We start from the raw sequence: 12405 nt of genomic DNA, 5'->3' as shown, positions 1-12405 counted from the left end.
GGGCTCCCGGTGCTGCAGTCGGTAAGTAGAAAATGTTTTATTTATTGATTTAAAAAAAAATTATTTCTTATAAATTTTTTTTTGATTTTATTGGTTGATTTATTGATGTTTTTATCATTTATTATTGATGATGGCTCTTTATTTGTAAAACTGAAGTGTTTAATGTTTGTAAACTTCCCTTTAAACCTCCCCCCCCCACCCATTCCCTACGCCTGATTTGTAACCTACGCCTGATTTTCTAAAGTGTAGACAAGGTTTTTTCGAGCGTACAAAAATCTTCACTTACTTCATTCTAAGCTAGTTTGGAGTAAGTTTTCACTGCCGAAACTTTGAAAACAGGCGTAAGTGGCCGGACACGCCCCCTTTTGAAAAAAAAATTCTGTTCCAAAGTGAAACGGTTCTAACTGACTAGAACTGGAGCAAACTAAATGCCGATAATTTGAATCTCTAAGATACTCCATTCTACACCAGTTGCTCCAAAAATTCAGGAGCTACTGAGGCCGAAACTTGGGCCCGTAGAGTGTATCTCCACACCATGTTGCAGAAAGTGCATGGGTCACAGATCTATTTAGAGTATTCCGATTTCTCAATAGCTACAGAGTGGAAAAAGGGTAGAAATCACGGCAGTTACTACAGTACAAAAATGGCCGAAAAGTAAGGGGGAGAGAGAAAAGACAATCAGAAACCTTAGAAGACGAGGAGAGTGACAACAAAAAACTAGTATCAAGGAGATGCAAATGCAGAGGAAAGATTAATTAATATGAATGCATGGGGTCATAACTTTTTGGAACTTTTTCTAGTGTTTACATTCACATTTCTATGGAAGCCTACATAGAGGAGTGATACAGGATCATTAGAAGAGTATGAAATAGGAAGTCAAATAGGCGAGTGCTCAGGTCCAGATCACTGGAGACGTAATGATGCAGAAGAGTAATCAGATTTTTTTTTTCTTCTGAACTCCAATGAGTATAGGCCCAACCTACACATCCTTTCTTCATAAGTCAACCCCTTCATCTCAGGAATCAACCTAGTGAACCTCTGAACAGCCTCCAATGCCAATATATCCTTCCTTAAATACGGAGACCAAAACCATACGTAGTACTCTAGGTGTGGCCTCATCAATACCCTGTACAGTTGTAGCAGGACTTCTCTGCTTTTATACTCTATCCCCCTTGCAATAAAGGCCAACATTCCATTTGCCTTCCTGATTACTTGCTGTACCTGCATACTAACATTTTATGTTTCACGCACAAGAACTCCAGTTCTCTCTGTACTGCAGCACTTTGCAATTTTTCTCCATTTAAATTATAATTTGCTTTTCTATTATTTCTGTCAAAGTGGATAATCTCACATTTTCCCACATTATACTCCATCTGCCAAATTTTTGCCAACTAACTTAGCCTGTCTATATCCCTTTGCAGATTTTTTGTGTCCTTCTCACAATTTGCTTTCCTACCAATCTTTGTATCATCAGCAAACTTGTCTACATTACACTCGGTCCCTTCATCCAAGTCACTAATATAGATTGTAAATAATTGAGTACCCAGCACTGATCCCTGCAGCACCCCACTAGTCACTATTTGCCAACCGGAAAATGACTCATTTATCCCGACTCTCTGTTTTCTGTTAGTTAGCCAATCCTGCTAATCTATTACCCCCAATCCCATGAGCTTTTATCTTATGCAGTAACCGTTTATGTGGCACCTTATCGAATGCCTTCTGGAAATCCAAATACACCACATCCACTGGTTCCTCTTTATCCACCCTGCTCGTTACATCCTCAAAGAACTCCAGCAAATTTGTCAAACATGATTTCCCTTTCATAAAACCATGCTGACTCTGCTTGATTGAGTCATGTCCTGCTACTGCTTCCTTAATAATGGACTCCAGCATTTTCCCAACGACAGATATTAGGCTAACTGGTTTATAGTTTCCTGCTTTTTGTCTGCCTCCTTTTTTAAATAGGGGCGTTACATTTGCGGTTTCCCAATCCGCTGGGACCTCCCCAGAATCCAGGGAATTTTGGTAGATTACAACCAATGCATCCACTATCTCTGCAGCCACTTCTTTTAAGACCCTAGGATGTAAGCCATTATGTCCAGGGGACTTGTCCATCTTTAGTTCCATTATTTTACCGAGTACTACTTCATTAGTGATAGTGATTGTATTAAGTTCCTCTCCCTATCGCCCCTTGATTATCCACTATTGGGATGTTTTTATTGTCTTCTACCGTGAAGACCGATACAAAATATTATTTCAACGTCTCAGCCATTTCCTTTTTCCCCATTATTAATTCCCCAGTCTTGTCTTCTAGGGGACCAACATTTACTTTAGCCACTCTTTTTTCCTTTTTATGTACCTGTAGAAACTTACTATCTGTTTTTATACTTTGTACTAGTTTACTTTCATAATCTATCTTCCCTCTCAATCATTTTTTTAGTCATTCTCTGCTGGCTTTTAAAAATTTCCCAATCCTCTGGCCTCCCACTAGTCTTGGCCACATTGTATGCCTTTGTTTTCAATTTGATACCCTCCCTTATTTCCTTATTAGTCATGAATGGTTATCCCTTCGCTTACAGTCTTTCCTTCTCATTGGGATATATTTTTGTTGCGAGTTATGAAATATCTCCTTAAATGTCTGCCACTGCTCATCAACCGTCCCATACTTTAGTCTATTTTCCCAGTCCCCTGTTCTGCCATTCAATGAGATTATGGTTGATCTGTGACCTAATTCCATAAACTTGCCTTTGGCCCATACACTTTAATACCTTTAGTTAACAAACTAAAGTTAGCTATCGATCTCAGATTTAAAATTAAAATTGATCTAGCATCAATTGCCGTTTGCAGAAGAGAGTTCCAAACTTCTACCACCCTTTGTGTGTAGATATGTTTCCTAATTTCACTCCTGACTCTAATTTTTAGACAATGCCCCGTAATCCTCGAATCCCCAACCAGCGGAAATGGGTTTTCTCTATCTACCCTATTTGTTCTTAATATCTTGAAAATTTTGATTAGATCATCCCTTAACCTTCTAAATTCTAGTGATTACAACCCTAATTTATGGAATCTCCCCTCGCAACTTAACACTTCAGTTCATGGAGGTGGGAGTTCGTTGGTGAGGCGGGAGATCGAGGAGCCAGAGGCCTATAAAGGCCCGTGAGCGGGGAGTTCGTGGAGGCGGGAGTTCATTGGTGAGGCGGGAGGTCAAGGAGCCAGAGGCCTATAAAGGCCCGTGAGCGGGGAGTTCGTGGAGGCGGGAGTTCATTGGTGAGGCCTATAAAGGCCCGTGAGCGGGGAGTTCGTGGAGGCGGGAGTTCATTGGTGAGGCCTACCAGTGCAGCTGCAGCAGGGAGGCAAAAAGAAGTAGAAAGAAATCCAAAGGTGATGTCACAGCCAAGGGGGTAAGTGATTGGCTGGTGATTGGTAAGTAGCTTTTCTTTTTCTTTATCTGTAAGTAACATTTTAACATTGTTGTTGCCCAATTAGGTTAATCTACGGGTTAAATCATGGCAGGAGTGCTCGGACACGTGTCATGCTCCTGTACTATGTGGGAAGTCAGGGACTCTTCCGGTGTCCCTGACGACTACGTGTGCGGGAAGTGCATCCGCCAGCAGATCCTGACGGACCGCATTGTGGCACTGGAGCTGCGGCTGGGTGAACTCTGGAGCATCCACGATGCTGAGAATGACGTGAATAGCATGTTTAGCGAGTTGGTCTTACCGCAGGTAAAGGGTCCACAGCCAGATAGGGAAAGGAAGACCAACAGGAAGAGCAGTGCAAGAAAGGTAGTGCAGGGATCCCCTGCGGTCATCCCCCTGCAAAACAGATACAACGCTTTGAGTAGTGTTGAGGGGGCTGACTCATCAGGGGAGGGCAGCAACAGCCAAGTTCATGGCACCGTGGCTGTCTGCTGCACAGGAGGGCAGGAAAAAGTGGGAGAACGATAGTGATAGGGGATTTAATTGTAAGGGGAATAGATAGGTGCTTCTGCAGCCGCAATCGAGACTCCAGGATGGTATGTTGCCTCCCTGGTGCAAGGGTCAAGGATGTCTCGGAGTGGGTACAGGACATTCTGAAAAAGGAGGGTGAACAACCAGTTGTCGTGGTGCATATAGGTACCAACGATATAGGTAAAAAACGGGATGAGGTCCTACGAGACGAATTTAGGGAGCTAGGAGTTAAATTAAAAAGTAGGACCTCAAAAGTAGTAATCTCAGGATTGCTACCAGTGCCACGTGCTAGTCGGAGTAGGAATCGCAGGATAGTTCAGATGAATACGTGGCTTGAGCAGTGGTGCAGAAGGGAGGGATTCAAATTCCTGGGGCATTGGAACCGGTTCTGGGGGAGGTGGGACCAGTACAAACTAGACGGTCTGCACCTGGCAGGACCGGAAGCAATGTCCTAGGGGGAGTGTTTTCTCGTGCTGTTGAGGAGGAGTTAAACTAATATGACAGGGGGATGGGAACCTATGCAGGGAGACAGAAGGAAATAAAATGGAGTCAGAAGCAAAAGATAGAAAGAAGAATAGTAAAAGTGGAGGGCAGAGAAACCCAAGGCAAAAAACAAAAAGGGCCACGTTACAGCAAAATTCTAAACGGGCAAAGTGTGTTAAAAAGACAAGCCTGAAGGCTCTGTGCCTCAATGTGAGGAGTATTCGGAATAAGGTCGATGAATTAACTGCGCAGTTAACGGGTATGATGTAATTGGCTTCACGGAGACATGGCTCCAGGGTGACCAAGGCTGGGAACTCAACATCCAAGGGTATTCAGCATTTAGGAAGGATAGACAGAAAGGAAAAGGAGGCGGTGTGGCATTGCTAGTTAAAGAGGAAATTAATGCAATAGTAAGGAGGGACATTAGCCTGGATGATGTGGAATCGGTATGGGTGGAGCTGCGGAATTCCAAAGGGCAGAAACTGCTAGTGGGAGTTGTGTACAGATCACCAAACAGTAGTAGTGAGGTTGGGGACAGCATCAAACAAGAAATAAGGGATGTGTGCAATAAAGGTACAGCAGTTATCATGGGCGACTTTAATCTACATATTGATTGGGCTAACCAAACTGGTAGCAATGCGGTGGAGGAGGATTTCCTGAAGTGTATTACGGTATGGTTTTCTAGACCAATATGTCGAGGAACCAACTAGAGAGCTGGCCATCCTAGACTGGGTGATGTGTAATGAGAAGGGACTAATTAGCAATCTTGTGCGAGGCCCCTTGGGGAAGAGTGACCATAACATGGTAGAATTCTTTATTAAAATGGAGAGTGACACAGTTAATTCAGAAACTAGGGTCCTGAACTTAAGGAAAGGTAACTTCGATGGTATGAGACGTGAATTGCTAGAATAGACTGGCAAAGGATACTTAAAGGGTTGACGGTGGATAAGCAATGGAAAACATTTAAAGATCACATGGATGAACTTCAGCAATTGTACAGCCCTGTCTGGAGTAAAAATAAAACGGGGAAGGTGACTCAACTATGGCTAACAAGGAAAATTAAGGATAGTGTTAAAGTCAAGGAAGAGACATATAATTTGGCTAGAAAAAGCAACAAACCTGAGGACAGGGAGAAATTTAGAATTCAACAGAGGAAGACTAACGGTTTAATTAAGAGGGGGAAAATAGAGTACGAGAGGAAGCTTGCAGGGAACATAAAAACTGACTGCGTAAGCTTCTATAAATGTGTGAAGAGAAAAAGATTAGTGAAGACAAACGTAGGTCCCTTGCAGTCAGATTCAGGTGAATTTATAATGGGGAACAAAGAAATGGCAGACCAATTGTACAAATACTTCGGTTCTGTCTTCACGAAGGAAGACACAAATAACCTTCCGATTGTACTGGGGGACAGTAGGTCTAGTGAGAAAGAGGAACTGAAGGATATCCTTATTAGGCGGAAAATTGTGTTAGGGAAATTGATGGAATTGAAGGCCGATAAATCCCCGGGGCCTAATAGACTGCATCCCAGAGTACTTAAGGAAGTGGCCCTAGAAATAGTGGATGCATTGGTGATCATTTTCCAACAGTCTATCGACTCTGGATCAGTTCCTATGGACTGGAGGGTAGCTAATATAACACCACTTTTTTTAAAAGGGAGGGAGAGAGAAAGTGGGTAATTATAGACCGGTTAGCCTGACATCAGTAGTGGGGAAAATGTTGGAATCAATCATTAAGGATGAAATAGCAGCCCATTTGGAAAGCAGTGACAGGATCGGACTAAGTCAGCATGGATTTATGAAAGGGATATCATGCTTGACGAATCTTCTGGAATTATTTGAGGATGTAACTAGCAGAGTGAACAAGGGAGAACCAGTGGATGTGGTGTATTTGGACTTTCAAAAAGCTTTTGACAAGGTCCTGCATAAAAGATTGGTGTGCAAAATCAAAGTGCATGGTATTGGGGGTAATGTACTGACGTGGATAGAGAACTGGTTGGCAGACAGGAAGCAGAGATTCGGGATAAACGGGTCCTTTTCAGAATGGCAGGCAGTGACTAGTGGAGTGCCGCAGGGCTCAGTGCTGGGACCCCAGCTCTTTACAATATACATTAATGATTTAGATGGAGGAATTGAGTGTAATATCTCCAAGTTTGCAGATGACACTAAACTGGGTGACAGTGTGAGCTGTGAGGAGGATGCTAAGAGGCTGCAGGGTGACTTGGACAGGTTAGGTGAGTGGGCAAATGCATGGCAGATGCAGTATAATGTGGATAAATGTGAGGTTATCCATTTTGGGGGCAAAAACACGAAGGCAGAATATTATCTGGATGGCGGCAGATTAGGAAAAGGAGGTGCAACATGACCTGGGTGTCATGGTTCATCAGTCACTGAAAGTGGGCATGCAGGTACAGCAGGCGGTGAAGAAGGCAAATGGTATGTTGGCCTTCATAGCTGGGGGATTTGAGTATAGGAGCAGGGAGGTCTTACTACAGTTGTACAGGGCCTTGGTGAGGCCTCACCTGGAATATTGTGTTCAGTTTTGGTCTCCTAATCTGAGGAAGGACGTTCTTACTATTGAGGGAGTGCAGCGAAGGTTCACCAGACTGATTCCAGGGATGTCCTATGAGGAGAGACTGGATCAACTGAGCCTTTATTCACTGGAGTTTAGAAGGATGAGAGGGGATCTCATAGAAACGTATAAGATTCTGACGGGACTGGACAGGTTAGATGCGGGAAGAATGTTCCCGATGTTGGGGAAGTTCAGAACCAGGGGACATAGTCTTAGGATAAGGGGTAGGCCATTTAGGACTGAGATGAGGAGAAACTCTTTCACTCAGAGATTTGTTAACCTATGTAATTCCCTGGCACAGAGAGTTGTTGATGCCAGTTCATTGGATATATTCAAGAGGGAGTTAGATATGGCCCTTATGGCTAAGGGGATCAAGGGGTATGGAGAGAAAGCAGGAAAGGGGTACTGAGGGAATGATCAGCCATGATCTTATTGAATGGCGGTGCAGGCTCGAAGGGCCGAATGGCCTACTCCTGCATCTATTTTCTATGTTTGTATGTTTCTAAGTCCGGGTATCATTCTGGTAAACCTATGCTGCACTCCCTCCAAAGCCAATATATCCTTCCTAAGGTGTGGTGCCAAGAACTGCTCGCAGTGCTTCAGGTCTGGTTTAACCAGGGTTTTGTATAGCAGCAGCATAACTTCTACCCCCTTCTCCCCGCCCAGTTTTTCCTGTATTTGCGGCACTCAGGTAATCCAATATGTCCAGGTGCAAGACCAAGAAAATGTATCCCAAACTCTCTAGGATGATTAGCCATATGATTTTCCCTATTCCCTTCCCTCCACTCTACTTGGCATCTCCCACAGTGGCATAACTGAGATTGAAAGTGTAGAGCAATCAACTACAACCCCCACCCATAGCCAGTTACAGTTTCTCCAAGTAAGGCTGTCATTCTTGTGCCAATCTGTGCTGCATTAAGAGTAGTTTTGCACTGTGGTCCCTTGCCCACTAATAACTGAAATAAAATTTGGGTTGTAGCAGTTTGGTCTCCCCAATGTAGAGGAGATCGCGAATACATTGGGGATCTCCAAAATTGCAAGAAGTACAAGTATATTGCTGTTTCACCTGGTAGGAGTTTTTGGGGACCTGGACAGTGGGAAGAGAGGAGGGAAAAGGTATTGCATCTCATGCACTTGCACGGGAAGATGCAGTGGGAAGGGGAGGGGTGCTGGGGTTGATTGAGGAGTGGACTAGGGTGTCACGAATGGAGTGGTCCCTTCTGTTTCTCTCTCCACAGATGCTGCCCGACCTGCTGAATATTTCCAGCATTTTCTGTAATTTCAGATTCCAGCATCCGTGGTATTTTGCTATTGTTTTTCTTTTTGAAGATGTTGACTGACCTGCTGTGATTTTCCAGCATTTTATGTTTTTATTTCAGATGTGGAGTTTTTTCTTTATATCTGAGTAGTGACTGTGTTGAGCCTGTCTAACTTCATTTCACAGCAAACTGAAAGAGACTATCAGGCTGGGCTGGGTAATCAAAAGGTAAAGGGACAGCGAGTAAGTTCAATGGTACACCTTTGTGCTTTAAAAAAAAAAATTCTTATTCTGTGTAAATATTCTTCAAAACTTATTTTTGATATTTGAAGAAAAAAAAATGGCCTTTTTGGTAAATTATGGAAAATCATATTTAGATCAGTGAATGGATTACAAAAATATAGAAACCAACTACAGGAAGGAAAATCCAAAAAATTACCCTTCTTCTCCTTGGTGCACCTTTCGCATTTCCATACAACACATTCTTGTTCTGTGAAGGAATTCAGACACAAGTTTAAAAAAAAGACTTATATAGCACCTTTCATGACCACTGGACGTCCCAAAATGCTTTACAGCCAATGAAGTACTTTTTGAAGTGTAGTCACTGTTATAATGTAGGAAACATGGCGCACATCAAGCTCCCACAAGCAGCGATGTGATAATGACCAGATAATCTGTTTTAGTGATGTTGATTGAGGGATAAATATTGGACAGAACACCAGGGATAATTTCCCCTGCCTTCTTCAAAATAGTGTCATAGAATCTTTTATGTCTACCTGAGAGAGCAGACAGGACCTCGGTTTGACGTCTCATCCGAAAGATGGCGCCTCTGACAATCCAGCACTCCCTCAGCACAGCACTGGAATGTCAGCCGAGATGTTTGTGCTCAAGTCTGTGGATTGGGACTTGAACCCACAAGCTTCTGACTCAGGCGAGAGTGCTACACACCGAGCCACAGCTGAGATCTAAACAGAGCACAACATATTGACTATAACAGATGATAAAACCCCAAAATGTTCTTTCTGTGTTCCTTGCAATGACAGCAAGCTAACATTGTAGCAATGACTATAAATATTTACTCAATGGTGTTGTAAGCCAGTTTATCATTTATGTTTACCTTACATTTACAAGAAAAACAACTGTAGCTTACGTTTGATGGCCAATGGCTCCTACTGAAACACTGCTTATAGCTTAGCCAAACAATGGATGATTGAAGGGCAGCTGTTTAGGAAATCATATCACAAATAGACCAGTAATGTAAAACAACATGACATGAGTGAACCTACTTATTCAATTCCCTGCTGAGAGGACAGCCTTGGTCACAGAGATTTGCTCACAGGCCATATAATGCCACTTCAACCAAGGTCTATATTTGAGCATGAGTGGTCATCTTCTATTGCTAGGGTGTCCAGATTACATCCTGCAGCCATATCCATCCCACATGTTCTGGGATACCAGCCCAGGAAATCTCAGTCCCTAATCCTGCATTTTCTATTTTGGCCTACTTTCGCACTTCAACTGTGTTTACTCCATTTTTAGGTTTGGCTTCTTGAAATTTGGGGTCCTAAATCCACCACTGGGGGAGCATCCTTTTCCAATCGTGCAGGGCTGCAAAGTTCAAATGTAACATTTAGCAATGCGGAAATCTAGTTTAAATCTGAAAGTATTGAGAGAAAAACAATCCAGTAAAGGTATGGAGAGTAAGTAGCACCAGAGAGAAGGAGAGCAGAAAACTACTTCCACCTCCATAACATCGCCTGTCTCCGACCCTGCCTCAGGTCATCCCATTGCTGAAACTCTCATCCATGCCTTGGTTACCTCTAGACTTGACTATTCCAATGCTCTCCTGGCTGGGCTCCCATGTTCCACTCCACCCCCACCCCCCCGCCCCCCCACCTCCATAAACTTGAACTCATCCAAAACTCTGCTGCTCATGTCCTCACTCCCACCCAGAGTCCTGTTCAGCCATCACCCCTGTGCTCGCTGACCTGGCAAGGCTTCAATTTTGAAATTCTCATCCTTATTTTGAAATTCCTCCATGGCCTTGCCCCAACTATCTCTGTAACCTCCTCCAGCCCTACAACTCTCCAAGATCTCTGGGCTCCTCTAATTCTGGCCTCTTGGGCATCCCCGATTTTCATCGCTGTACCATTGGTGGCTGTGCCTTCAGCTGCGTCAGCCCTAAGCTCTGGAATTCCCTCCCTAAACCTCTCCACCTTTCTACCTCTCTCTCCTCAAAGATGCTCCTTAAAGCCTACCTCTGACCAAGTTTTGGTCACAGGTCCCAAATATCTCCTTATGTGGCTCGGTGTTAAATTTCTTGTCTAGTAATGCTCCTGTGAAGCACCTTGGGTCGTTTTACTACATTAAAGGTGCTATATAAATGTAAGTTATTGTTGAAGCACCAGCAAGAATAGCAGGGAGCATTGGTAGAGATAAGAAGAACAGGGAGCAGAAGTGGAGATAAGGAGCAGTAGAAACAATACGGTAAGCAAGGAACAGACGGCCAGCAAATAGAGGTCAGCTAAGTTGATGGCCTCTATACTACCTCTGGCTTTTATGATTTCAATTTTTATTGGAGTTTGCATAAACCTTCCAGATATAAAAATATCTAACTAGAAAAAGTTTTGTGAACTGTCTACCCCTTGAATTTGGTGTTTTATATTCAGTTATTAATTTGTTGAATACGGGACTCCATTGGACGCAACAGAGAAAAGTTTTGGAGACCCAGCTCGACTGAAATAGCAGCAATGAACTTTGTTTTTATTGTTCTTGTGAGACTGAGCGACTGACTGGATTTCCAGACACCCTTCATTTAACAGCCTGTGTGCTTATTTCAAACATGGCACTGAGTTGATTTTACAGATTAAGTGAGGGTAAGTGAATTGCATTTGTTCCCACATGTATGTCTCATTAATGCTTCATTGAGAATTCATAAGAACATGCCGAATATGCAATGCATCGCAATCTCTCTCCCTTTCGGGTGCTGGTACTCCTGCTCCACACCAACAGCAGGTTCTGTTTTCTTTTAGACTTCTAGCATTTGTGTTTATCTCCACCAATAAGAATATTGTGGTCCATTTATCGCAATCTTTTAGTTTCAATGGAATGTAATGCAGATTGCTTACGTGATGTTTGCGCTTCTAACGTCACCAGCGAGGTTATTGAAATAACATTATTTATGCAATGCGTGGCTGCAATTTGAGCTGAAACAGCCTAAAATGAACAACTTGAAGAAAGAAGATTTACTCAATGAACTGGAGTCAACTGATCAAATGGTTCATCATAATTAAGTTGGTCTAGCCAGATGAGCTGACCAAATAACGTGCAGAGTACAGGTGTGCAATTACGAATGTCAAATAGAAATAGAATGTATTCTAGTGCTTACCCATTTCCCCATCGCTGGATAATCGTGCTCTGGATCAAAGAGGTGTTGATGGACCTGGTATTCGCTGCTGAATTTGGCTGTGTCAGGAGTATTTTCCAGGCACCCGTCAGCAGCTGAAAGCAACCATACATTTTCCTGAATGTTTCATCATCTCATGCATCGATGTCAGTTTGAACCTGGTTTATTTATTTATTTATTTTTATTAATTTACGGGATGTGGGTATTGCTAGATTGCTAGCAAGGCCAGCATCTATTGCTCTTGAGAAGGTGGTAGTGAGCCACCTTCTTGAACCGCTGCAGTCCATGTGGTTAATTTACTCCCTCAGTGCTGTTAGGGAGTTCCAGGACTTTAACCCAGCGACGATGAAGGAACGGCGATATATTTCCATGTCAGAATGGTGTGTGACTTGGAGGGGAACTTGCAAGTAAGTGGTGATGTACCCATGCACCTGCTGCCCTTGTCCTACTAGATGGTAGAGGTCGCGGGGTTGGGAGATGCTGTTGAAGAAGCCTTGACGAGTTGCTGGAGTAGATCTTGTAGATGGTACACACTGCAGATACGGTGCGCCATGAAGAATAGTTTCAATTAATAAAGTGAGCAAGGCAGTTCCAGTGCACACCACCAAAAGAACCAGGGCTTTCAATAGCAGCTGTAACTTAAGTCTGAAGCCTTTTGTAAAAAAAACAATAAGGAGACATGGCGTTGCCCCGTGTCATCAACCAAAAACAAACAAATGTGCCCCCCTTTAAAGGGACAC

At 43.2% G+C, this 12405-nt stretch overlaps 1 protein-coding gene across 1 annotated transcript in view; it reads right to left on the bottom strand.

The window, feature by feature from the left end:
- Nucleotides 1-12405, bottom strand: part of LOC139269031 (neuroendocrine protein 7B2-like) — a 43800-nt gene that overhangs the window by 8218 nt on the left and 23177 nt on the right. Inside the window, exons 3-4 of the mRNA XM_070887988.1 lie at nucleotides 11648-11760; nucleotides 8699-8749 (exon numbers count right to left, since the gene is read on the bottom strand). Coding sequence (XP_070744089.1) covers nucleotides 8699-8749; nucleotides 11648-11760 — 164 coding nt within the window. The remainder of the gene's footprint in view (nucleotides 1-8698; nucleotides 8750-11647; nucleotides 11761-12405) is intronic.

Source organism: Pristiophorus japonicus, chromosome 1, assembly GCF_044704955.1.
Source record: "Pristiophorus japonicus isolate sPriJap1 chromosome 1, sPriJap1.hap1, whole genome shotgun sequence".
NCBI classification, from domain to species: domain Eukaryota; kingdom Metazoa; phylum Chordata; class Chondrichthyes; family Pristiophoridae; genus Pristiophorus; species Pristiophorus japonicus.
The sequence above is the reverse complement of the archived record's forward strand: the minus strand, read 5'-3'. Positions and strand labels throughout refer to the sequence as shown.